The sequence below is a fragment of the Coturnix japonica genome, chromosome 3 (assembly GCF_001577835.2).
Source record: "Coturnix japonica isolate 7356 chromosome 3, Coturnix japonica 2.1, whole genome shotgun sequence".
Lineage (NCBI taxonomy): Eukaryota > Metazoa > Chordata > Aves > Galliformes > Phasianidae > Coturnix > Coturnix japonica.
Window position 1 is genome coordinate 73,612,366 of NC_029518.1, and position 27,698 is coordinate 73,640,063.

The 27,698-nt window shown below is 40.4% G+C and overlaps 1 protein-coding gene across 4 annotated transcripts in view; it reads left to right on the top strand.

The window, feature by feature from the left end:
• Positions 1-27,698, top strand: part of FILIP1 (filamin A interacting protein 1) — a 122,897-nt gene that overhangs the window by 58,557 nt on the left and 36,642 nt on the right. For all 4 annotated transcript variants that reach the window (XM_015859040.2, XM_015859039.2, XM_032443720.1 and 1 more), the window contains exons 2-4: positions 4,083-4,361; positions 21,307-21,480; positions 23,846-24,024. In XM_015859040.2, coding sequence (XP_015714526.1) covers positions 4,089-4,361; positions 21,307-21,480; positions 23,846-24,024 — 626 coding nt within the window. In that variant the 5' untranslated portion in view covers positions 4,083-4,088. The remainder of the gene's footprint in view (positions 1-4,082; positions 4,362-21,306; positions 21,481-23,845; positions 24,025-27,698) is intronic.

Genomic DNA, 27,698 nt, shown 5'->3' on the forward strand with positions numbered 1-27,698 from the left:
AACAACAAGCATGCTAAGTTTGGAAGACTGAAATAACGTTGTGCAACTGGTCAGAAACTTTTCTTGTTTACCATGATGCTTTCAGAAATGCAGAAGGGTATCCAGAATGATAATATTAGGCCCTCATTCCCAAACACTGTATTTCAGCCAAGATCACTGGTATGCTCTGGCTGCTTCACTCTGCTCTAATTAGAAATCAGTCTTACAGCTGCTTTGTAGTTGTAGAGCACAGTGGAACAGCTGGATCATGCCATTGACTATGGCCCTCAAGCTCCTTGGAAATTACTATGTGAACATCAAAATTCCAGCCCTTCCTGTCATTGTTCAGGTCTGAGTTCACCTGCACCTCCAGCTTCAGCATACAACACCTTTGTGTTTGGATAAGATTGGAAAAGTGTCAACAATGTTAACTGAAGACAAGAGCACGTGTCATTATTGAACTGATTTTGACAAGCTTTTATACAAAGTAATGCTATTAAGGGCAATGTCCCTGAGTAGGAGACTGACACACTTACTGTGATTTAAGGCTTGCTGTAAAATAAATCTACAGGTTTCAACTAAATTTTATAAATTACAAAGGTTTTACTTCTCTGGTGACAATCATAGTCTAATCAACTAGTTGATGCAAAACTCCATACAGTTGGTTAAGCTACTCTGCGTCTCTATTAATGACTTCTGAAAAAAAACACAAAGTGTCATCTGTCCTTGTGGACTTATCTTGGTTTACACTGTGTTAAAGTATGCTTTAAATGTGTATTTGTCATTTCTTCATTAGCATACTTACAAAGCTATAGTCTACTATTCATTCTTTACGAAGCTTCAAAAATTGCTATCTCTGCTCCCACGGGGACAGGTGGATTAAAGTGGCAGTCCCGAGTTATGGTGTGAAAGGATGACTCTCTGGTTTTCATGAAGTTTGGTATACGCAGCTCAGTGCATGTAGTTGATTTTGCTGTGCTTGAGGTGAATGATGTGTCTTAACTAGTCATGAGTTAAGTTTAAATTCATTTGTGCCCATTCAGGTTGAGTCATCTTTCTACAGAGGGATCATTAATGCAACATGTTACTAAGCAGTGTAACGAAATAATCTGTTTTCCAGTGGAAAACACGTGTAAGACAGACTTGCAGTATTCATTCTTAAAACATGTAGTATGTTCTAGAGCCATGAGGCTATTCACCGTAAGCCATGAAAAATAAGCCATGGTTAAGAGATGAAAGTAGCTGGAGGCTGTGGCCCACAGGGACTCAGAAGGAAATACTCAGAAAATACAGACAGATTGAATCCCAAGTGCTCTCTCCTGAGAGGAAGTATGGCTGGAAAGTTAAAAACCCATTAAAGTTAAACAAATTGAAAGTCCCTATCTGAGAGGAAACATAGTACAATGTTTATTTTTCTATTACAAACCTGAGACCTAAAAGATTTCCTGTGGTTCTCAGGTATTGTTTGTGGCTATAATGGAGAACTGTTTTTAGAAAGCGTAATTTATGTGTTTAATCCAAGCTATTTGATGAAAAACACACTGCACAAGCATTCAGGAAGTGAAAGGCTATTGTATACCTGTATCACCCATTGTTTGGATAGGAGCAGACCTACAGTGCAAGGAATCTCATCATGAAACTCTTGTACTCTAAAACTTTGTGTCTGATTCGCTCCTTGCTTAGGCTGCTGGCTGAGTTCCACTGAGTTAATGAAGTAAAGGCATGAGTAACCAATGATAATAAAAATCCTATCTTCCTGCTGAGTGTGAAACTACCAAAATACAAAGCTAATCTGAGCAAGAGATTTATAACACTGGCCTGAGTCAAGTAAGTAGCAAGCCACAAAAAGCCCAACATGACATTAGCCAAGCTGATTAGTCAATTTATTTTAGGGTTTGCTCCATTACTACCAATCTGCTGCCCTGAGATCCTTATCAGCAAAGTGTCTGATGTTAACAATGTTGAGAAGCATCTGTTTGACTAATGTACAAGCTGCAAACTAAATCCAGAGGTGAATTTAAATGAAAGATTTGGAAGCAAAGGAATATTATTCATTAGATCTACTGATATGAAAACTAGGCAAGTTTCAGGCATACAGGCCCTTCCTCAGCTTTTTTTTTTTTTTTTTTTTTTTTGCTCAGGCAACTCAGATTGTAGTTGATCTAAACCAAGATACCTTTCTTCACAAATCTTGCCTTCCTAGTGTTCTTAGATTATCTTGGGTCATCTGGCTTTAAAAAACAAAAATTAAAAGGTTGCAGAAGATATGACCGTATTCAAAACTAGATCAGAGAAAGGCAACGTGAACTTTTGAACAGTCTCCCTTGACTGTTATATAAGCCATTTCAAATAAGGCATTTTTTAGGAAACCAGCTTAATTTAACTTTACCCTGCCGTACATTTTACCTTTTACTTTGATTCTGAACCAAGTCTAAACTCACTTTTGCCTTTTATTTAGTATGGCAGTAATATCTTGATCCCAAACAATGATCAAGACTGCCTAGTGGACAATAATAACAGGTCAATTACAGTCCTAGATGGACTATAACTACATTATAGGAAGGTGACAGAATTGAAATATAGGTCCATATACAACCATGTCTGAGTATGTTTTGTACATCTTCTTAATACTGATAATTATTAAAATACACACTGATGAATCTCTACTGTCTTCTGTGCCATTTATAATCAGTGGTACAGGATGAAACCTTGCAGCGTAAGTGGGTCTTTAGGGAATGTCAACCTCCTTGGCCCAGTCTGCACTGTCAAGGGAGAAGAAAAAGAAGACATTTTTATTGGAGTAGAAAAGAGGCAGAATAGGCTAGTTTCAGTCGAATGTGTTGCATATATTTTAACTTGAAAAGGACTTACTGGTAAGAAAGAGAAATGTGAAAAGATCTGAAGATAAGGGCAAGTGGCTTAATTTGATGTTGCTGATGGAATTCAAGAAGACTACTGTTTGATGAAGATGATTTTATCAGCCGTGTTTCATTTGACACCAAAGCTACTTTACTTGCAAACTAAATGATCCCAAGGCTCCCATTCTATCCATGGGGTCAATTTGCGCAATCTGTCTGTTCTCACACTACTAAACACTTCTATTTTGGGACAGGGTGGGTGCAGCTAGATAGTCTTTGGGACCAGTCCTTGAAGCTTATTGGAACAGTGGTGATTCTCCTGGACCAAAAGTGTACCAAGGAGCTGCCAACAATTTGGTGACACAGAAGGTTCAGTAACAGAGCCCAGGAACAGACAGCAACATTTACTGTCACTTTCTGATGTCTTAGAATAGAAATAGCCCTAGTATGCAGTGTAGATGCTTAAAAGAATAGAGCTGTGAGTTTTCAATAACCAAGACCTGACTTTTTGGGGAAAACCTAATCTTCTGGAAGGACTGCTCTGATCCTGCCCATTTACCTCTTAATGTTTTAATGCCCTCATGTGCTCTTAATCCAAACTTCTTTTCAGGTTTCCTTCATGGCGCTCACAGACTAACAATCTCAGACAGTACTTAGACGAAGATGGAGTTTGCCTTCCCAAGTTTTCTTAGCTGCCTCTAATAATCAATAAAATCAATGCTTTGCTGAGGGGAACATTAGAGTAACCATTGTTTATCAAGTAGTCACTTCACTCTCTCATAGAGAATTTATACTCAATAAATATGCATTTAAAAAAATTTAATTGTGTTCATCTCTCTCATGTAAACCTCATGCTAAAATAAGCCTTACTTCAACAAATGTTTATTTTATAGTGATAGACTGTGAATGATCGAAATGTTGACTTTTGGTGAAAGACCCTAGAAAATGTTCTTTATCGTTTTCCTGCAACACTTAAAGCTCCATAGACTGTAACTCATATCAATGTCTTGACATACTGATAAACATAGTTACTCTCTTTAGGACTGTCTTAAATTTATAACCAATGCTCTGGATTCAGTGTTTGCCACACACGAAATTGTTGAAATGTCCAAGTGTTCTGTGCCCTTCCCTTCAGTATAACAGTGTATTTTAGTATTTATAAGATTGTTGTTCTTCCAAGAGACAGCATTTCTGCTGTGTTTTTTTGTGAGTGATTTTGTTTATAAAATGCTTATTTCTTTCTAGGTAGGGATGAGATCCCGAAACCAAGGCGGAGAAAGCTCGTCTAATGGGCACTTCTCCAGTTCCAAGCCTGTCATCAGCCATGCAGAGAACGAAAAACTCCAGGATGATGCCAAGAAAAAGAACAAACCTCATCGGAAGGAAGATGAGGTCATGGTTTCAGCAACTGTCAAACGGCACTCAAAATCACCTGGACCTAGTGAACGAAAGAACAAGAAGTCCATAGAGTTTTCTAAAGAGGACTTGATAAAACTTCTCAGTATAATGGAAGGAGAACTGCAGGTAAATTAAACTTTTTTTTTTTTTTCCTACTATATTTTCTATTTATCCATGCATTTTAGGTTGTCAGTCATTTTACAGTGAAAAGCTGGGAAAAAGCAAGAAAATCTGTTGAATGCAGTTTTGGGAGGAAAAAAACAAAAACCAACATGTATCATTGCAGGGCAGTACCCACATTTATAGTGTTTAATTTTACTTTATACAAAAGCTTGTATGTATTAGTTCCTAAAAGATACCTCCTATCATGCAGGTAGAATAAAGCCAGACCTGATTAGAAATGTATGATGTTTATGTGGTTCAGAAACATTTACCCTGAAGCCCTCATTTTGATTTTGAAAGGGAATTCCAAAGAAGTCACTAATGTTTCCTGGTTTGCAATAACCAGGTCTGTAGTTTTATCCCTGAGTAATTCTCCTATCCAATACATGTAAATTTAGATCTTCACCATCAATTTACACTTCAGAGTCAAGTTGTGCAAACCTTAAAGGACTGCCCATCTCCTCATTATCTCCATGAGGAAGATAGGGATAGCTGCCATCTACTCTGTAATATGGGCTGAAAATTCTCAGCAAGCTTGTAAATCCATTGTCCTGCACAATACTTTTAAGGATGTTCCCCTAAATTACAAGACCCATAGACATGTTAGGCGCTGTTAATGTATCCTGGTGTCACAGGAGAGCTGTGAGGACAAAGACGCCGATAACTGTAAAGTGTATCTGTTTTTCTGCTTCCCTACAGTCAGGGACAGGAATCATTTTGTTATATTCATGAGTTTTTAATTTCATTTCAAAAAACCCTGTTTGAATTAGTTATTTACATCATACCTGTTGAACTGTTGCTGAAGTGGGCAAGCTATAGTTCTTTGGCTTTAGATGAGAGCCTGGCTTTGACACTGCAAGAGGAGATGAGCCAAGGAAGGCTCCAGCCAAAGTAAATCCTCTGGTATTACCTCCTGGCTGTCACAGTGACCTAATACACTGAGTCATTTTGTGGCTTTTCGTTTTCAGATCTGTACAGACATTGCTGGTGGCTGGCTGGTATTTTGTTGGGGTGGTAGATCAGGCTGTGGTTTATTTTGAAGACACTTCAATATTGGCAAAGCAAACAATGTATAAGCATACATGAGAAGATTTTGTTTTGAGAATAACAGCAGGCTGTACTAGTAAGGTCATCCAATTATTTCTGTAGAAAGAATGGCATTAAATACAACTGTTTGCTCAGCAGCCATGATCTGCACTAGCCAATGTAGTGCAGAATGATATTGCCTTGCACACTCCAAACAGTGATCTCAGCTAGGGGAGTAATGGTCATGGCATCTATGGGTTTCAGGAACATAAACTGCTAATGTATGCATGCACTTCATATGCTTAGCTCACTGTGCACACTGTCTGACATCACAGCCAACACAGGCACAAGTCATATGGCTGGTATCAGTTCTGAATCCTTACTGTGGGACCTCATTTTTCCATTGTAATTTATAAGGTGAATGTGCCAGTAAACAGTGTAAGCATGCCCCAGCAGTGATGTTTATGTCTCTTCTCTTTTTTTCCTTTATTATAATGACCTCAGGTAGCTTGCCTTTGTTATAGCCTCCAGTGCCAAGTTGGACTCAGCTTTGCCTGTTGTCAGATTTCCTGGCTGGGCCCTATGCTCCCACTGCATGTAGAGGAGACAAAGTTTTCATCAACAGCTGAGGTCACTGTAGCTTAGGCCTTATTTTGTAAGAAAATGAAAGGGGGGAAAAAGCATACAGAAGCTGCAGTGATGAAAATGTGTCCCAGTGTGCTTGACAGGAGAGTTCTTAAGTGCAAGTCTCAGAATGAGAGGGAGAAGCAAATGGACTGATGACAGAAACTGTTTTTAAAGCCATTTTAGCTCAGTCAAGTATCTTTTCTCTTGTAGGATCCTACCGCTTCTATTAAAAAAAAAGTGTTTACATGGTCTCTAAACACATGTTGAATATTGAATACACAGAGGCAAAATTCCATAAAGGTATTTTCCTCCTGTATGAAGGGGAAAAAAACAGTTTTTAAAGGCTATAAAACTGATTTGAACAGAAAATTTCAAATATCAGTAGAATCAACTGGGCCACGAAGGCACAGTGTTAACTTGTATAATTGTTTCAGGCTTTCAGTCAAACCAACATCTAAATGTTACAAATTATGGAGTAGCACAGACAGCATGAATCTCTACAATGATGATATCCTCCTACCTGTGGCTCACAGATTTTTATTCAATGGCCCATGTGTTTGTCATGCGTATATTTCCTGTATGCTGAGCAGAGGTTACTTATCTCTGTCAATATTAAAACTGATTTTCAACATGACCTGGTTAGGGGCCTGAGAGGAAATGAGCAACAGTGTTCATACATTTTTATGATTTGCTCTTTTATTGCATGTTCACTAAAAGGACAATTACAAAATCTCATTTACAAATGCAGCATCCACTGCAGTTTGTTGAGTTTTTCAAGAAAAAAAAATAATAATTTCTTAGCTAGATTCTGTGCCTTTGCAGACAGATGATTAGCTTGGGAGATGGTTTCTATATTTCACACCAACTAAAATATGAGCAACTAATCCACTTGAGGCCTTTGTTATAGTCCATGCTTTATTTTGTTTCTTCAGTGCAGAACTGGCATTCATCCCCTGCAGCTCAGCTACCCATTCCCACTGAGGTCCCTTGCATGTGTAAGGACAGATGGACACACTCCCTCTGGTAGCTGCTGTGGAGGAGCAGAGATGTGCTCCTCAGAGGTGTCAGTAGAATGGGGTGTGCATGAAATATGTGGTAAGGTATCTGCTGTATGGGAAGGGCAGTATCTGAAAAGTGACATCTTGGAAATGTGACTGTAAAAGATGCAAGTTAAACATAGATAAACCACAGGACATGGTACCTGAAGACTCTTCAGAGCTCCAAATAGTTTAATGTGAGATTGGTTTCACACTTACTTTTGAGAGGAAATACTGTGTAGCAGACGTTCAGAGGTAAACCCATTTGCTTGACTTCCCTCCTTCAAGCCCAGATGACTCTGGTGTTAAAGGAACTCTTTCCTTCGGTTTGTACTTATTTAAGACTTCATTTAATGGTTCCTCTGAACCCAAAGTTTCAGAGCAACAGTGACCAGGAGAGAATGTCTCCCATTTTCTGGGGAGCAGATTCCACTGTACTGCAAAGTGTACTCCACCTGTATCCCTGTCCCTGGTTTGGTAACCAGCCCTTCTTATCATGGCCAGTCTGATTTGGTCTTTCTGCAGAGGTCGCTAATCAAAACATCATCCCGGATGTTAATTAAGACTGCCAAATACTGAGAGGCCGGAATCAGTTTTAAGGTTTGGACCTTCCACATGTGAAGGAAAGCTCATTTCTGTGGCAGTCAGGGCTTGTCTGCAAGCCTCAAGCCAAAGGAAAGAATCAGAACAGGGAGAGCTAGTAGACATGTCTTTTGGCTGGGTTCTTGGGATGAAGCCCAAGAATTACACTGGGACTTGTCTGCTGTAGTCCCTGGCCAACCTTGATGGTCTCTCATGGGCCTGACAGCATTGGAGGACCTTTGCCTTAGTAGGTTAATTGCATTTGTGCTGCTGATTATCAAACTGCGCATTGCACTGGCAGCTTTGTTGGCTGCTGGAGGGGTTGTTGAGGGGCAGTTACAGGTCTGGTTGCTGCTGCCTGAAGTAAAGTAACCATGTAGGGGAGGAGTTTTACCTGGCTGAGCCAGAAGGTGCTTGCATCAGACTGCTGTGAGATTTCTCCTTGCCCTGGGCATTTCAGGGAAGGATTTGCAGAGGTGGGTGAGGGCTCTGTCTTGTTCTCCCAGGGAAGGCCTTTGGGAAATACTTAAGTACTGGTGGCTATGTTCTGTTGTAAGATAAATCCTCTCTCATAACAAACTCAAACAGCAGGATGAGTTTGGTAATACACTAACTATAGCATGCTAATATTTTATAAGATATTTTAGCACTTATCAGCTTTCTATCATAAAACTAAGCTTTGAAGCATAGCTCATTCCATTTCCTGTTTTCTGCTTTCTTTCCTCTCTGTACATGCACACATTTTATTAATATATTTTATTCTATGATAATTATGCTCTGTTCTCTTTTCTAAGAAAAGTTTCTCCCCCTTCTTTTGTTTTCTTTCCCTTTTTTTTATTTCTCCAGTTTTGACCTTTTTCCTAATTCTATTTTCTGCCACTTCCTAATGCAAGATTTTCTTCATTCCCATATTGTGCTTTCATTGACCCATTTTCCTTAAAGTCCTTGACAAGCAAAAACCATTCATCTGCTGCATATCAAGTCCCTCTTTAGATGATTAGTTCACTTAGCCTTCATTGTGGATTTATCTGGATGTCTTTTAAGACTAAGCAGGTTGTTTACCTTGGCTACTTCTATTGAACTGAAAAGCTTTAATGCTTAGCACTTTTTTTGTCCTTTTAATTTCTGGTCCAGTTTTAATTGTGTCCAATGAAATTTTATGAAATCTGTGCCACCAACTGCTTTTTAAATAGCCTGCCTGTTTCCCTATGGTTTAAGGTCTGCTGTGTTTATAGATGGCAGGCACACACACTCTGAGCCTTCACTTCGCTATGATAGCTGTGTCACCTTCTTTTAGTCTCCTCTAGCAGAAAAGGCTTCCTACATTTTTGGTCATCCCTTGATTAGTTCCTGGCTTTGTCTTTCTTAAATTACTGCATCTAGAACTTTGTGTGCAATGCCTTGCACACTGATTTTGATATTTCCTTTTCTATGCCGAAATGGCTTTACTTGACCCTTCTATCACTTGGTAGTGAAAGAATTTGACTCTATAATCGTAGTTGTATTATTTTTCTGTTTCTTCTTCCTCTTGCTACTGTGTGTAAACTTTCACACAGTGCCTTGAACTTGTTTTGTTTGTTGCAATTCTTTGTCAAGGAAAGAAGGGTTTCCTGAGAAGCTGAAGCACCATTGTGACAGCCCCCTCAATATTACTTGGTTAAAAACACTGTACAAACTCCCATATTTTTCTTCATTGCCTTTCTTGTTACTCTTGAATTGATATGTTTGAATATTGAATTGCCTGAAGATTTGAGCAATGGATGTTCATTAGATGTGTGGAAGTCAGGAATGTTTCTTTTGGATAATATTAAAATTGCAAAAGAAAGTTGGAAAAGATGCCACAGCACTGATCTAGGGGTAAGAGAACATAGCAGAGTGAAGAGGTAAGAGCTTCCACATGGTCATTAGCCATATCTCACAGTCTGAACAGCTATAGTTATCTGAAGAGAAGCCTGAGTGAAAACTATATATACAGACATGCCAAAGTGTATGTGGAGCAACTTAAATGTATGTAACTGTGAAGTCTTGTTAATTGGATTTGGAAGAGTTTAGGATTTTCTGAGCATATCATACGGATGAAATTCAAATTCCCCTAGAGAGGATCCTTGGCATGCACAGAGCTACAGAGGAAAAAATGAAGGTAGGGTTAATGTGAGGAGAGAGAAGTAATTTAAGGAGAATGTAATGAGAAGAAAGTGGTTAGACAAGAAGAAAATGAGTGTGATAAAAGTGGGATGCAACAACGATAAATGGATCCAAGCTAGAGACCTGGAAATAAAACACAGAGAAAGCAAGAATTAAGATGGTACCCATATTGCATCCTAAAAATGTCTGGCATAAGAGTATCACCACAAGGAAATAAAAAACTCTCTCCCATCTGTCTGACTCCTTGTTTGCTTGTGTTTTCCCAGTGAAGCAGGCTATTGCAGGACAAAAAATCACTTTAGGGTAAGCTTCAGACCACAAATGCACTTTTATTTTCATTGAATAATTTGTAGCCAGATATGTTTTGTTACCCTAGAGCAGCGTGTTTTCCTGTAGTTTGCAATCATTTATGTTAAAAATGCAAAAGATACTGATCTTGTCCAGCCAGTAACAATCATTACAAATTAAAAAAGTAAAAAAATAAAATCCTGCTGTGTTATGAGAGAAAAAAAGATAAGGCAAAATACTGAAGGAGTTAAATTGTACTATTCAGGCAACTTCCTGCTCCCTCTGAAATTAAGGGCAGGGGTGCTATCAACCATAGTGATGATAATGATCTCTTTGGTCATAAAAGTTCTTTGGAATTATGTTTTTGAAATCATTATTCTTACTAAAATGTCATTCTCACTGAACAACTGTAAGCCAAAAACCTCTTCCACAAAGATGCTTTAACATTCTTCTCTGCTAATACCTGAGCTGCACTCACTGGAGCTAGATGTTGCTTAGGCATAGAGAACCAGAAGAGGGAAGAATAGCTAGCAGGTGTCTCTGTTCCATTGAACATCTCATGTACAGTGGGGGGAAGAGCAGATTGGTTTGTTGCTGTTGGTGGGGTTTTTTTAGCGTGTGGTTGTGGTTTTTTTAATTACTAATCTTCTTTCCAAAACCATACAGAAAGTCCTGCTCCAGACCAGCTCTAAGTTTTGTTCTTGTTTCTGCTGGGATCAATGTCCTTAACTGATCCTCCTATCTGATCTTTTTCAAATCATTTAAATCAGCTAATGTCATTTAACTGTTTTGGGGTTGTTTTGCTGCTTGTGTTGGGTTTTTGTTTGTTTGTTTGTTTTCATTTACTCAATATAAATTGTACGCTTGCTGCAACATTAATGAGAGTTTTTATATAATCTTTTCTCACTTTCTTGGGAGAAGGCTCACTCTGTGGGAGAGAACATGGCCAATCCATTTACAATAAATTCTAGATGCATGGCTTTAAAATTTCTGGGATTCTTGGGAAAGCTTGCAATGAGCATATGGCTTATGTGTCATGCTGCTGTCCAATTCTCTGAGTCATCAGTTGTTAATTTAATGTTTCTGTTGTAGCTGAGTTTTATTAACTTTGCTGCCCCAATTGTGTGTTTATTGAGTTTGAGTCTCCTGTTCTCCAGCTGAGGATCAGATAAGCTCTTGAGAGCAAAACTGATTATTTTCCATCCAAACTATCCTTAATAAAAATAAACATAAGCTTTTATATAACAATTGTGGGAACATATCTTGAGAAAGTGTTTTGTTTCTAGGGTTAAAGGCTCCACCTATTGGTTGACTAAAACAAGAGAAATGCAACATTTTCACATAGAATACAGCTGGCCATACTGAGCATCCTGTGTCTTGCCACACATTTGTGACATTGCTATGGCTCAGTGTAAATTTTGCATAAGTCCAAGTAACAGCACAATCGTGACTATATGTACTCAGGGCTGGCAACACCGTGGCACCAAACTGATGCACTGCTGAATAAGGACTCCTATCCCAAAGAATCGGTTTTGTAAGTTGAGAGTGTATTTAGATTTGAATGAATTGTTTTTTCTTTGGGGAAACAACCAAATCAAATCTAACTACACACAAACAATCAACAAGCAAAACCAAAAAAAAACCAAAAAAAAAAAAAAAAACAAAAAAAAACCATCAATTCTTCCATACCAGCAAAATTAGTGGAACCAACTGACCTAAGTACAGTTTCACAGAAACTTCCAAACATTTGTGGCCTTTGAAAACATAAAGTGTTTACAGACAAACAGAAGTGTTGATGGAGTTAGCCTTATAGTGAAAACTCATTTCCCTTGGTTTAGGCAGCCTCAGCATTTCAGGCAAAATGGCATTTTGAGAAACTCCATTATTGTTCCTGGGAATGCAGTAGAGCAATGGAAAGGGTAGTGGACACCTAAATGAGGTGTGGGAAGGGCATGAGGAAGGACAGACACAGCACGATCCAGGGACTTCAGAGGCAGCAGGAGGCTGTGAAGACATTGAGGGCATGGGCAAGGGCCCTTATTCTGTGCCTTTCCTTGTCTACCCTGACTTTTTTCAGAGAGTGCACTCTCATCCTCCCCCCTCCTTTGATGATTCCTCTATTAAAATAAGTGGCTATGCTGGTAAGTGCTCGCTGTAATGCAATCCTACTATACTTGCCCATTCATCAGTCATCAGTAACTTGAATGCACAGAGCGCTGAAAAACAGCTTGTTGAAGCCAACAAAATGCTTGGACAAGAGAAAGTTGTGTATACAGTTTATTACACATGTATACACGCTTATGTCTGCTGGTAGCTTGCTCTGGGTTATGCTTCAGTCTCTGGGAGAGGCAGAAGGATTTCCTCTGAACTTTATCATCCCCCAGACGGCTGTTCCCAGTCAGGCACCGTTGTATACTCTCATCCTGTCCTACTCCACACATGATCATTCCTGCCAGAGGATAGCCAGAGCACTGTAGAAAAATACATGAGTGGATTTGTTATCTTGGAGAAAGGATAAGTAAGTCCTTATAGAGACAGTGAATCACAAGTCGTGTATGGTAGCCCACTGGAAAGAGGTCCATGAACAGAAAGTAGATCTCTTCAGTTTTGGTCCAGACTGGTTGCCATAAGATGAATGTGAAGATGTTAACGCAGGAAAAAGGAAATTTAATGCTTTTTCTATTATTCTTTCACAAGTCATCTTTTTTTTCCTCTTAAAGATGTGCTCACTGATCACAGAATAAATTGTGGTCACTGAAGGAATGCAGCCTTACTACACAAATCCAGCTATAAAGGTTACCTTAAATGTGATGTGAAAAGTGTGCTACGATTTAGTAATTTCCATATATTCTACGTGGCCATTTTGCGATGCATCTGGGATATAGGAAAGCTAGGCAGAATATCAATTTCTAATTTGACATGAAATAAAGCAAGAAACAGGAATGGAATGAGCTTTCCATGCCTGATTTGAAGTACTGCAACCAGGGAGCTCTCTGCCTGTGCAAGCATCGTGGTGTGCAGTGCTCTCACAGCTGCCCAGAGATCTAAAGCCGCTTTGTTAATTACCTTATTTGTTAGGTTGTGCACTGCAACACAGCAGCCACAGACCAGCCCTGAATGTGAATGCAGTTCTTCTTGTGCTGTCCCATGCATGAACCATCTCCCTGCTCAAGTGTCCAAAAAGGTGCTTTAACAGATGTTCCTCCATTTCCCTGTTGGCTGGTTGCATCAGTCTGGGGCCTCTTCTTATCAGAGGCTCAGATCATGTTGCAAAATGTTATTATACGCTTAATGTTGGCTGAGATGTATGGCTGGATATGGTAAACCCAAACCAGTGGGTTTAGCTTCTGCGATTCATTCCTGAAGCATGTAAAGTACATCCCACGATGACCGATTATGTATGCAACTTAAATTGCACAAGATGACGTCTACTGACACCCATCTCTTCTCGCTGATGTGATCATTGCAAAAATAATGTCTGAAAAACCCAACAAAAAAAAGCCAAAACAACACATGCTGCGTAAACCATCTCAATGAATTCGATACTACTGAGCAAAAATCTCTTTCAGGAAGAAAAGGTAGGATATCCCAAACCCCAATAATTCTGAGAACATTAAGCCAGTGTGAATTTAATACTTGTCAGGGCCTTGCCATGGGAATTTTCTGGCTGTGACCCAGACTACAGATAATTAATTATGTCAGTGAAAGGCTCTGGTGGCCTGTTTTCTTCAGAAAAAAAGTGACATCATCCATGGAGCTCTCTGGCAATAAGCAGAACAAAAGCTGTGTGGGCAGCGATACATAACAGACAGATGTCTATCTAGTGCTCATTGATCTAGTTTTACGAGCAATATGCTGCAAGAGCAGATACATTCCTAGCTCAGTGCTTCCCAACCGCTCATTCAATCTTTAGCGACAAGATGTTTCTTAAATAATCAAGACACCCAATTAATCCTTAGTAATCTTCTGGAGGCCACTATCAGAGAATTATAATTCAGCACGATAACTGGTCTCGTCATTGTACCTTAATTCCTTCAGATATATTTTGATTAGGAACGACTTTCTGTGTATCACTGTATCGATACTCGCAGACCATGGAGTACTTGAGGTCTCATGATACTGAAAACGGCTCTAATGGTTATTACACAGTACCAGACAGTCTAATGCAGTGTGCCCAGACAGGCTAACCTTTGTTTCATATCCCCACAGTCACAAGAATCATTTGCATTTCCTGATGTATTACACTAACCACTGCACACACAAAAAATTACTTCTCAGTACTGAACTCATTCTTTACTCCCAGTGCAAATCACACAAATATGAGTCCAGAAATGTTAAAAGGAATTAGTGCAAGTGAACTGCGAAGTTTCAAGTATTGGGAAATTTAGCTAAGTGAAGGCAAGTGCCTTACCATTGCACAAAGAAAATCAACATGCAATTAATGTCATAAAAAATCACGAAGTATAATCATAGAATTGCATATGTATGGAAGGGCTTAAATGGGACTAGCACTTCCAATCCCCGTGCTTGAGGCGGAGCTGACCTCCACCAGTTCAGGACTGCCCAGGGCCACACTGAAGCTGGCCTTGAAGTGCCTTCCAGATGGGCACCACAGCACACACTCTCTGGGCAGACTGTGCCAAGCACCTTCGCCGCCATCTCCAAGCAATGCAATTCTTCCTACGAGATCTAACATACAATTTACCACCTTTTAGTGTAAAACCAACTCCCCACCTACTCCTCAACAGTAGTTGACGAAACATCAATTCAACTAATCATTTTCAACTCTTAGGTGAATGTTGTAAACACGGCTACTTCAGACATACAGGAGAGATACAGTATTCCTTGAGTTTTTAGCAAAAAAGGAGCTTTGCATGATGCAACATACAGTAGAACATCTAACAGCTTTGAAGCATTCTTTGTACACTAAATACTTATGTTCCTGAAAACAAGTTTCTACCCAGACACTATAGCAGAATGCAGGGGTAGCTTAGGAAAGCAAATCTTAAGCAGAAATGATTCCCTTCCAACGTACGGCAGGATAATTTTAATTACTTTATTCATGCTCATAGTATCATGAAACAAAAATGCAGAAAATTTGCTTTCTTTTTAATTGTTTGAATTTCATTTTAAAGTAAGAAGGGAAGTGACTGAGTTTAAACAGGAGTTGTGTTAGGAACTTTTGCAGATACAGTTTTTCAACTACAGTTGCCTGAAGATGCTGTCTTCACTAAATCAGAGTAAACTAAACATACTGTATTTACTCGTGAAGGTCTTAAATGGATGTCTAGTCACAAGACTATTCCTGCCCTGGCTGTGACACAGCATGCGTGTGTCCTGGTTAGTGCAGAGAAAATCAGTGTATGAAGCTCATCCTCCCCGTTTCCTTTAGGAGTATGCCTTGGTCGTGATGTTTGTTAGCTCTAGCCTGTGAAAAGTTAGTTAAAAGTCTACTGGAATTTAGGAAACCAGCCACTGGCAAGATTACAACTTTGCAGGGAGAACCTGTGACCTTATCTAGTTTCTGATGTAATACAGGGCAGCTGCTGCACTATTAATAACCTGAACTGTGTGAAATACAAGTACCAGCACCACCAGTAACAAGTTAAGCTGTCTGTAGGCTTTGCAGTCAAAGATTTCTTGGCCATATAATCACACATAGCAAGAAAAACCTGCTTTAAACCTCTGTTACTTGGTGCTTTCACTTGTACAGGCAGAACAGAATGCTGTGGTAACTGAGAAAAAAATGTGCAAAAAAGGTGTAAAACTTCCAAATATTCTGTGAGTGTATTCCCTGTAAAAATTATTTCTGGCCCTGAATTTTCAAAACTTCTTTAAATAAGTGGAGAGGATTCTTATCATATTATTAAAGTATTTAGATCTCTCTAAAGTCATTAGGTGTACCTTAGATGGAGCACTGAGCAATGAGGAAGAACATAGATACAGGAGTACGGATTCTGGAACAGTGGTAACACTGTAGAATTTGACAGAGAAGTTGCAGAATTAATGTGAACAACACAAAAATTTGGAGGAAAGACTTCGGAAACGGCACCGACACAGACAACAAAACACCAAGCCAAACACAGAAAAACACAAAAATGGCGAGGATATTCATGAGCTTCGGATTTTATTCTCATATGACAGCTGATTACTTTCGAGTCCATCAGCGCAACATACTTCGAAAAATGCAACTGATATTTTTTTCCCCCCAATTACTAGCTGCCTTACATGAAATAAGTCTGAGCAGCTCAGTCCCATTTCCCAGGTGATAAATGGGCTATTGCAAAAATTCCCCGTTTAGTGGGTGCTAAGTTATTTGTTGGCGGTCTCATGGGAGAGGCCAAAGACTGTGGGAATGGGGAGAGAGGCCTGTGGTAAATTGGCAGGGCAGGGCAGGAGAGGAAGCACGTCCCGAAATGCGGGCTGGATAACAGTACACTTTCATGACCAAGAAATTTAGAGATCTGCATAGACTCGCCAGTCCCTTTTTACAAGCAGCAAGGAAAGTCATGCTATTGTTTTCCTAAATGGTTTCAATTTTATGCAGGGACTCTTTACATCCTTTCTATATTATCTAAGTATTTTACGAGACACATATTAAAGTGAGGTTTGGAACTCAGATCCCTTCTCCACTCAAGCCAGTAAACTGAAGAAAAGCCTTTCTCTTTTATTCTGCCAAAAAAAGTGAGTATTTCAAGGGAACCATGTGAAGAGTGGTCCCACATTAGCCTTTCAGCAGAGCAGACAGCACTGCCTCCATCGGAGGAGAGAGCCTACGTCTATACAGACGAGAGATTACGTAGAATCATAGAATTAGCAAAGGTTGGAAGGAACCTACAACAAGACTCACCAGAATCCAGGCCATCCTCCCAATTAACTGTAAGTAACCAGCAAACCACTAAACCGTTAATCTCAGTGGGTCCTCATCCACGATGCCTCTTAACACTTGCCACGGGATGGAATGGCCGACCAACCATCTCCCTAAGGAGCAGTTATGCCAGATCTGAAAGGTAAAAGTTCTTTCATTATGTTCCTATACTAAACCTCTATCTGGTACAAAATTGTGCCATCTTCCTAGGAAGTCCTGTTGTTGCTTGGCAGCAAGAGCCACACCTTCCTCACTGCCACAGCTTCCCTTCCAGCGAAAAGATTAAGACGTAGCAATTGAAATACAGTTGCGTCCAGACTCGCTCCTGCTGTTGCCCAGCCTGCGTACAATGATATGGTTGCACTTCAGCCAATCATCATGCCCTCACCCTCAGCATTACAAGGCACTGTTCCCCAGAAGGCTCATCTCTTTATAAGACTCACGTTATTGCCCTTTCCCCATATAGGCTAAGTTGTAAATCTCTTTCAATAAAGCACCCAACTTGCTCCTGCCACTTGCATTCATATGCCACCATTGAGATAAGGCAGGTTCCAGAATGGACAGGCAGGAGCACACAGGGCTAGAGTGAACTGCCCATGAGAGTACACAAGAACCCAAAGCTTGCACAAGTAGAAACACAGAACTAAACTTAAGTGCACAAACAGCAACTGAAGAGAATAGAAGCAGAGAGAGAGGAGTTAGTGTGGACAGACACTTTCATTGAATTTTAGCCCCTCAGTGAAACGTAACTTGGAAATTTGAGAAGGTCCTTTTTAATTGATTGGCACCTGCAATAAGGACAGAATAAGGCTTAGATGATACAATTTTTATGTAGTTTCCTCTCACCAGACAATATAACAAGAAGAAGGCCTTTAGAAGAGTTTGGATAACTTCTCAGCAGCTTGACTCCTGGAGAAGTGAGTGTGGAAAAACACTTCTCAACCCGATCATGGCCTCTATGGAACTTTCCCAAACTTGAGAGTATTTCTAAGATGACTGGTTCATTCATCTGTCTCGATCAGTTCTACAGTTCAGTGGATCAACTGTTTGATGGCACTTTGTTAACAGAAAAAAATGTCTTTGTTTTCTGAGTGACCAGAATATCAACAGTACAAATAGAAGCTTATTTTCAAGTTTTCAAGAGGACAATTTAAGTAATGAAAAACTGTAAGGGAAAATGCATTTATTTTCTAAATTCTGTGACTAGACTTTAAAGAGATTTTTTGGATATTTGCAGTTTTCTGGGCTTACTCAAATAATTTTCATTGTGTTGAAAGCTGTTGTAGTGTGTGACTGCCTGATGCCTGAATATTCTCTTTCATCAGCACACATCCATAAAATAAAAATGGACTTTCTGTCAAGCACCATGTTTCTGCTACCAAAACAGAGAAGACCTTTAGTCTGTATATACAAGTTTACTGCCAATATGAAATCTCTTCCTTGCATTTGTCTCCTTGCTTACGATTTGTGCTGAACAGTATTGTGCTTTTGAGCAAGGAATTGACATAAATAGACATGGAAGTAGAAGCCGCTTGCCAGTATAGCTCTTCCTAGCTAGGAAGAGGGATTCAAGTCCTGACTGTCCACAAAGGAGGACATGAGTGGGTGAGAGCCACCTGACATTTCCCATGGTTTGGAAATTCTTCCCTTGGGCTGCAGCAAGGGGCCTCTGCTGGGGGTCTCCAAGGCTCTGCCCTGTGCTCTGGAGCTCTTAAAGATGATGAAATGAATAACTGGACATGGTTCTGGGTAACCTGCTCTGAGTTTTACTCCCTGAGCAGAGTGTTAGGACCAAATGGTTTCCATAGAATCATAAATCATAGAATAGTTTGGGTTGGCAGGGACCTTAAGAGATCACCTAGTTCCAACACTCCCTGCTATGGGAAGAGTTGCCAACCACTAGATCAGGTTGTCCAAGGCCCCATCCAATCTGGCCTTGAACGCCTCTGGGGATGGAGTATCCACACACTCTCTGGGCATCGTCTTCACACTCTGTGTGAAAAATTTTTCTCCTAATATCTAACATCTCCCCTCTTTCTTCATCCTAATTATAAACTCCTTTCAAGTACTAGAATACCACAATGCCTCTGGGAATGCTCTTCCCAGAGCTTTCTCTTCTCCAGACTGAACAAACACTGTTCACTCAGCCTTTCTTCATAGTAGAGGTCCCTGCCAACTTCAGCCATCCCATTGTTCTATGATGCTGTGGAAAAGAGCATCCTTTAAAGCTCTGACAGAGCTTGGACACCCTCTTCTTTCTTGTCTGGGGGTTTAGTTCCTCTGTCTAGCATCACCTACTTCCCAGCTCCTTTAACACAGGCTCCTGGGGACCAAAAACTGCAGCATCCCAAAACATCTCTTAACTGGCAGATTTGTTTCAGGGACACTCATATTCTCTCTTGCTGAAGTTCTGTTTCAGTTGATGATGATTAAAGAGTAATGAGGCTGGAAGGAAAGTATGCACAGCCTGGACAGGAGCTAGGGCATTGATTGGAAGGGCAGCATTAGGTTCAATAGGTCAATGGGGATTGAAGCTTCCTGTGCTTAAGACCAAAATGAGTCGAGGTTTCAGCACGGTGTGTCTTTGGCATTGGTGCACAGGGCAGAAGATTACTGCTCCATTTGTCCCCATATTTTCAGTGCTCCCTTTGCAGAGATGGCCCTGAGCACCACATGGTGCTCACAGTGAGACTTGAGTGTGCCTTGGGACAGGACACAGTTGGCCCAAAAACAGAGGCCAGAGTCCCCAGGTGCCATTTAATGGACAGAGTGGGAGATGCTAACCAGAAGATGCAGGAGCCAAGAATATTGGACCATTTGTTTTAGGAACCCAATTTAGTCACTGTCTGACAGTCATAGCCAGGTGACTGGGGAGGGAGAGGTTTCCTATTCTCTGCCTCGCCAGAGTGTATGATGATGATTATTACATTCATTCACCATGGAGAAAAAAACACTCAGATTAGAAGTGCTAACCTTTTAGTAACAAAGACATTAAAATAACTGTTATTTCTACAGACATGTAAAAAAATATATGATATGTTCCTGAAACTGTCTCAAGCTTTCCTAAAATAACTCTTTTTTTTGCAGTTCTGAGAGTGGCATATTCCCAGGACATGATGCAGGGAGGTGTACAGGCTCTCTTGGCATTCACTGGGACTAGTCCACATAATTCATTTATAGTTCTGACATCCTTCAGCAATACACCCTTCCGCACTCATGCTGAAAAAACATTAGTTACCATTCCAGTCTGTTAGCTGTATCTTGTAGGCAGAACTGCATGTAGGGCTTTTACTTATGGTTACAAAGTGTTATACAGGGTAACCCCTTACAGATAAATGTTTACAGTTCACCTGGTTCTCAACTGAGTGGCATAACTTTGCCTCAAAATCTCTTCTTTTGTTGTTGTTTTGTTTTGTTTATTTTCACATAATTTTATTAAGGAAAGATGAAGTGGTCTTTGCCATTTTCTGAAATTATTTCCTTGCTCATTTTAAAAGCAGGTGTTTTTGTAGAGCTGTGATGTCTCTGTGGTATTTGGTAAAGATTTAGGATTTGCTACAGCGATAACACTGAGTGCCATTATGAACACTGGAAAAACATGAAGCCTTGGCCAGTTCATAAATCCCAAATAGTCATTGCTCACATTGGGGCTGCATTTGTAAGATGTTTTTCCTAAAATATCTGAACTTTTCCTTAGCTCTTAACTCATTTCCCAGGCTCACATGGGTTGAGCAGGGCAGGGAAGAGAAAAAATGGTGCCACACCTTTCTGCTTTCCATTGCTGTGGGCTTGTGGGAGGTACATGCTCTGAGGAAACCTGGGACATCCCTTACAGATTTTCTTTCCAGGGGTTTTGTTTAAGCAAGCAAAAATTAGGAAACTATTTTTTATAAGTATTTGAATATAACCCATAGTCACAAAGTCAGGTAGGGTGCTACTTGGAAATATTTGATGTGAGGCTGTCTGAAAAATAGCGGTTCAGCCCATTTGTGCTGCTTTACTGTTTTACTCATCCCCCAAATGCAGTCAGAGAACAGCGAGAGCACAAAATAAGAGAAAAAAATACGTGAAGATTAATGATGTTCCTTGGCTTTAGTTTCAAGCCAGATAAAAATCCATGGCATTCAAATGTAATGACAAGAAGAATTAGAATAAATAATGCCTACAGGGACTGCTTTTGGCTTACACAGATTGTGTTTACTCTGATATCTCCACAAGTTTTGTATTTGCATTGGCAGCCCAGCATTCTTCTCATTTATACTGTTTCTCTGTATGCAGTCTCTATGTATGAAGTGCCCCATTGGTTAACAGATTGGCTTATGGTACTATGTTACAGGCAAGGGAGGATGTGATCCACATGCTGAAGACAGAGAAAACCAAACCTGAAGTTTTAGAGGCTCACTATGGTTCTGCAGCTCCAGAGAGTGTACTGCGAGTGCTACACAGGGATGCCATCCTTGCCCAAGAAAAATCTATAGGAGAAGATGTCTATGAGAAACCAATTTCAGAGGTAAAAACTTCTCAGCTTACATCTTCAAGTCTGTGCAGGTGGATTCCTAACCAGAAGGGAAATTGCATGCATTTTGTGTGTAGGCAAAACATAACAGAGGATACTATAATGATGGTAGAAATTACAATAGATCAAAGAAAAAATGAATACTGTTAACTTAACCTGCTGAATAAGGGTAACTAAAATCACAGGGTTTAAACAAAATCTAGAGCTTGTGTGCTCCTTAGGGCTGGTGCGGGTAAGTGAGAGTAAAATCTTCATGTGTTGCATTTCTGTTTTTAGAAATGCAGAATTACAGAAACATTTGAGTTGGAAGGGACCATTAAAGCTCATCTAGTCCAACTCCCCACAGATGACAGGCATATCTACAGCTACATCAGGTTGCTCAGAGCCCTGTCCAGCCTGGCCTTGAATGTCCCTGGGGACAGGGCATCCACCATGTCTCTGGGCAATCTGTTCCAGTACTTCACTGCCCTTACTGTAAAAAGTCTTTCTTATATCCAATTTAAATCTCCCCTTTTTTAGTTTGAAGCCATTTCCCCTTGTCCTATCACAACAGACCCTGCTGAAGTATCTGTCCCCTTCTTTCTTATAGCCCCCTTCAGATATTGAAAGGCTGCTCTCAGGTCTTCCCAGAGCCTTCTCTTCTCCAGGCTGAACAGCCTCAGCTCTCCCAGCCTGTCCTCATAGCAGAGGTGTTCTGTCCCTTGGATCATTTTTGTGGCCCTCCTGTGGATGTGCTCCAACAGGTCCATGTCTCTCCTGTACTGAGGACTCCATATCTGGATGCAGTACTCCAGGTGAGGTCTCACCAGTGCAGAGTAGAGGAGCAGGATCACCCCCCTCAATCTGCTGGCCACGCTTCTTTTGATGCAGCTCAGAATACTGTTGGCTTTCTAGGCTGCAAGGGCACACTGGTGACTTATGTCCATGTTGCCATCAATCCAGCTGTATCCCCAATTCCTTTTCTTCGACATACTAGAGCAGTAGCATAGGAGTAGTTCAGAAAAGAATACCATCAGAGACAGATAGATTTTGACGATAGTTCCAGGATCACAAATCCCTGATCATATCTTGTTTCTTCACCACCAGGGCTATGAAGTTAGCTCAGCCCCCAGAGGAGATCTGTGAGACTTTAAGCCAAGAATTTAAACTCTTGGCTTAAAACCTAATCTAATCTAATATATATAAATTACATAAATATAATAAACTATATAAATATAACAAACTATATAAATATATAATAAATAAACCTATAATAGATCTGGGAATGTTTGAGGCCACTGTGAGTGCCAAAATAAACAACCACTGCTCATGGTCATAGTTTTGTAGCAGTCCATAGCATAAAAAAAGAGAATGCAGCAACATGCCACACAATGCACTGCAGCATCTGTCCAATTCTTCATAGTTCTGTTCAGAACATACAGAATTTTTCTGTACCACTGGGTACTTCTATACTATTCACTTTCATCATGGTATCTTCTGGGATCTGAAGGGGTGATAGTAAGTAAGGGAAGCAAACATTAGCGTTTGAGACCATGCATGAAATGCTGGCTAGGGGACCTCAGTGTACACCGATCTCTGTCACGTGTAGGTCTACAGAGGTTACATGAGAGCTAAAAAAGGATGGTATCAAAAATTCCTAAATGCACAAAAGATATCCTGGCAAAAAATGTAATGACTTTTTTTGACTGTCATATTCAGTTTCTGAAGAGCCGCTTCAGTGCAGTCCTCCTGCTCTTATTTCCCCCAGTTTGCAGAAGCACCCTGTGAAACAGCAGCTGCCTGGTGAAGCTGGGGCAGAGGGGGATGAGAATCATACAGGAGGTGGACAGGGCCTGTTCACACTTTTTATCTGAGTAGCCATACAGGTATATCTGTGTTCAAGATGCACAGTTCAAATTTCTGCTTTGAGCATATACCTTGCTACTCACTTGGGTGTCTGTCCCCATAGATGCACTTGAACTCAGGGTTCAAATCCCTCCTAGAGATTTGCTGCTGCTGTTCCCATGTGAAATTAGGAAATGTTGAGCAGCACCTCATCATAGGAGGCATTCTGCACTGCAACAGTATTGTTTGTTACCCTATAACTACACAAAGCCCTGTTCTTTGTGTACCCAAGAGCTATGCAAATGTTTATTGCAAATACCCTGTCAAAAAAAATATCATTATTTTTATGGGACAATTACTCCTATTTTTAGGCACTGCTTTATGTAAAGCACAAGAGATAAAATTATGGGACTCACATTTAGCAAACATGACATATGGGACTCACATTTAGCAAACATGACATTGTTTGTTAATAAATCAGATGAAGTAAGCAGGAGACCTCTGAAACAGCCTATTCTCCTTTTCTGCAATCCAGCTGGACAGGCTTGAAGAAAAGCAGAAGGAGACATATCGACGCATGCTGGAACAGCTCCTTTTGGCAGAAAAATGCCATCGCCGCACAGTTTATGAGCTTGAAAATGAGAAGCATAAACATACAGATTACATGAACAAGAGCGATGACTTTACCAACCTCTTGGAGCAGGAGCGAGAGAGGTGAGTATTCAAGACAGTGCAAAGTATACCCTCAATATCATAACACTTTTAAGTTCAGCACTGACATGGGCTGGTCTTTTCTGTGTTTAAATGGCGCTAAATTCATGTAACCCATTTGTAAATGTCACTTCGTTCACGCTAATGATGCATTATTTTGGAAGTCTAGAGCTGGAAGTATACCACTGAACATTCTTGCAGTGTGCGCTTGAATTTGTAAGTTAATTTGTGTTGTATTATTCATTCCCATTTTGAGTTCATCTCCTGGTAGCTTTTGAGAGATCGGATGTTGTTTGTGTTGGATAAGGTTTGGGCTGGCTTGTTCAGCTGGGCGGCACAGTTTGTGAATGACAGGGCACAGTGTCACAGCAGGAGGACTGGGTAAGGAAAACCACATATTCGGATATTGGCACACTTATGGTAGGGAAATTTGCCATGCCTTTCACATTGAGGCTTATAGAGTCACAAACAATTTGCATTATTTTTCATGTTTTTGAAGGAACGTGCCTCAGGCAAGTTCTACATTCCCTGGAAGTAAATATGTTTGTATTTTATAAAACATGCCCAGCCTGTGATGGACTGCCTGTAGTTGTATATCTAGCATGTGTGTATGCTCCAGTTTTTTTCCTTCAAACGTTTGTCATTGTAGGAATAATTTGTTCTCTAAGTCACAGAAAAGAAAGGGCACCTAACTAAGGTGAAGAATGAGTACTCAGTAACAGCCTGAGTTTTTCAATATGAAATTTCATGCACATACCAAACTGCTTAAAATCAAACCACAAAGTTTGGAAGAAAAAGAAAAAGCCAAAAAGCTCTGAGAAGAATACTTAGAGCAAGTTGAAAGAAGAAATGCTTTTGAGGAAACCACAGTCTGGTGGCAGGCTATTGCAATAAGCCAGGAGCTGAACTGTTTAGTGAATTTCCTGAGCTCTGTTCAATGCCAGCTATGTGTAGGTGGCACATGAGCTAAAGTGACCATATTTCCTGGTTTAGTGGCTGTTCTTTTTCTGATTCTTTGTTTTCCTGTGTTGATTGGCAAACTTTAAAGGACAAAAATGTGTCTGTATCTTAACAATTTTATTCCCATAGGATAAAATTTAAAATCTGCTGTATTTCCAAATAAGGAGATATTCAAATCTAATTCTCTTTTGTGACATTTTTTTTTCACTGTGGTGAATATCTTTGTATGTGTGGAGATACAGGCAACTAAATTGATACAAAAGTAAAAGCTGTGTTTCTCTTTACATTTAAAATTCACTTTAATTTATCAGTTGTTGCCTTGTTATTATTCCAGCTCCTGAAGACCATTAAGCAGCCTAAGTTTATAGACTGTTTGCTTTGAACCAATATCCTCTAATGAACTCATTTAGAACTTTTCTGTCTCACATTACTACTGCAAAGATATCAAGTCCTATCCCCAGGAGCATTTTTTCATACTCTTACTGCTCTTTTGTGTCTTTTAAACTCCAGTTTTCCCACACTCCACTTTTCTTTATGGAAAAACAGGAATGAAAAGGAGAATTTGAGTTAGAACTTGTATTGAAAGCAGATCTTAAAGAGCATCCAAGTCCCCCAGCTTTAGTTGCCATTCCCTCTGTACTGCAGGTGAAGAGTTGCAGTGCTTTTTATGCTGATTGACAATAGAAATCTGATTTTTGCTACTTAATCCATGTTGTTCAATGCACTAATTGGGAAAAATCACAAGTTTAGTAGTGACCAAGGAGAAAGAACATGGCATGTGAAAAAATGTGGAAAACCAAGCGTGCACATTCCTCTCTCCTTAGGGTCCTCCTCCCATGTCTTCCTCCCTCTGTCCCATGTCCAGACCAGGACAGAAAAGCCAGGAAAGGCTGGAAGTTACTCACTAATGTATAGTTTTGAACCACCTCTTCTCCTTACCTTTGCTTGCTAAGTGCACATAGAGTTCAGGATTCCTCTGCATCTTTGTAGGTATTGAAAAATGAAATAGTATGGCTCTAAGGCTGTACTCTAGGAGAGTCAGGTGCCTATCTCTGAGTAATTTGTCTTGTAGTCTTCTTTTAAATCTAGTTTGTAGACAGCTTGTTTTGCTCCTACTAAAAGCACTGGAAAGCTCCTCTTGATTTTAGTGGCACAGAAAGAGGCCTGAGGTCAGGATGGCCTCAGCAGTACTATGGGACAGCAGAAAGTCTGCAAGCTTTCTGACACTAGCAAGGAGGGAGTTTCCTTTGGAGGCATGGGACATTGATTGTCACAGCCATGGTGAGATGTGGCAGCAACGCCTTGCTGGAGCTTACTGAGGGTACTGTGTGCAACAGCTCATTGTACATGAGGGGACCTTATAAGTGGAAGGGGCACCAAATTTTTTACAGTCCAGTGGTGATAGAACAAGGGAGAATGGTTTAAAACTGAAAGAGGAGAAATTTAGGTTAGGTGTTAGGAAGAAATGTTTTACTCATAGAGTGATGAGGCCCTGGCACAACTGCCCAGAGAAGCTGTGGTGCTCCCTCCCTAGAGGCACTCAAGGCCAGGTTGGATTGGACCCTGGGCAGCCTGAGCTGGTGGGGGTCAGCCCTACCCAAGGGAGAGTGTTGGAACTGGGTGGTCTTTAAGACGCCTTCCAACTCAAGCCATTCTGTGATTCTATGATTTGATAATTTCCTGCATTGTCCTTGAAACTGCTGAGACTTCTGCATCACACAATCTGTCAGTAAATGCACACCCACTAACTAACATTAGCATTATTTGTATGAATCCATTGATATTATGTATGGTCTCTTCTTGTTCACATAAGCAGCGATGATTTTAAGTTGGTTCTTGCTTCTCCTGCTGTGGTGTCAAGTATTTCTTTACGACCAAAGTGTCTGCACTCCCAGTGCACTGAGGCATTTCACATTTTCCTCAAAGACAGAGCTGAGAAGACTCGTTCTGTGCTCCCTAAGCAGTGCCCTGCTGAATCTGGTTTAAGTCAAACCCTCTTTTTGAAGTACGTAGCCATAATTAGATCTGCTTAGAGGAGACAGCAGGACTGTGACCCCAGATCTTTCCTCTACAAAGTTTCCTTTCAGCCTTTGCGTAAAATCATCTCCTCTCTGCCTCCCCCATCGCAGCACCCCCAGCAAGGAATGCACTGGCGAGTCCCTCTGCGGTCTGTGATAATACATTCCTCTCAGCTTCAGTCATCCTGGCACCAGGATGCTCTTGGCTGCTCCACTGGTGATGTAATTCTGGGCCCGCATCACCTGCAAAGGAAAGCGATCCGCAAGCAATAAAGCACACAGCCATCTTTAAACAAAAAATGGGACTGTTGATGTTAGCAAGTTTTAGAAAATCCTCTTTTTGTTTACCCTTTTTACATTTCTGCTTTTATTGCCCAAGCTTCCCTTCTCCCTTTTCCCACGAGACGGCAGCACCAAGCCTTTCTCCATGGAGCACTTGGGCATTTTTGCTTCCCTTTATTTACTTAACCCAGGCAAGTAGAGAGGCTGGGCTGTGGGACCACTTGGAGATTCTGTGTGTATTACCTTTCCAGTTCGCATTTTCTCTTGATTTTTATTGAGAATGTAAAATAATAAAGCTGGCAGAAAAACAACAGAACAGAACATCCATCAGTCAATTACTTGTTTAAAGAAAAATCAAGTCAAAGGTATGAAGTCATCAAGGCTAATAAATCTCTATGGTTTATCAGTTTAAGGCCA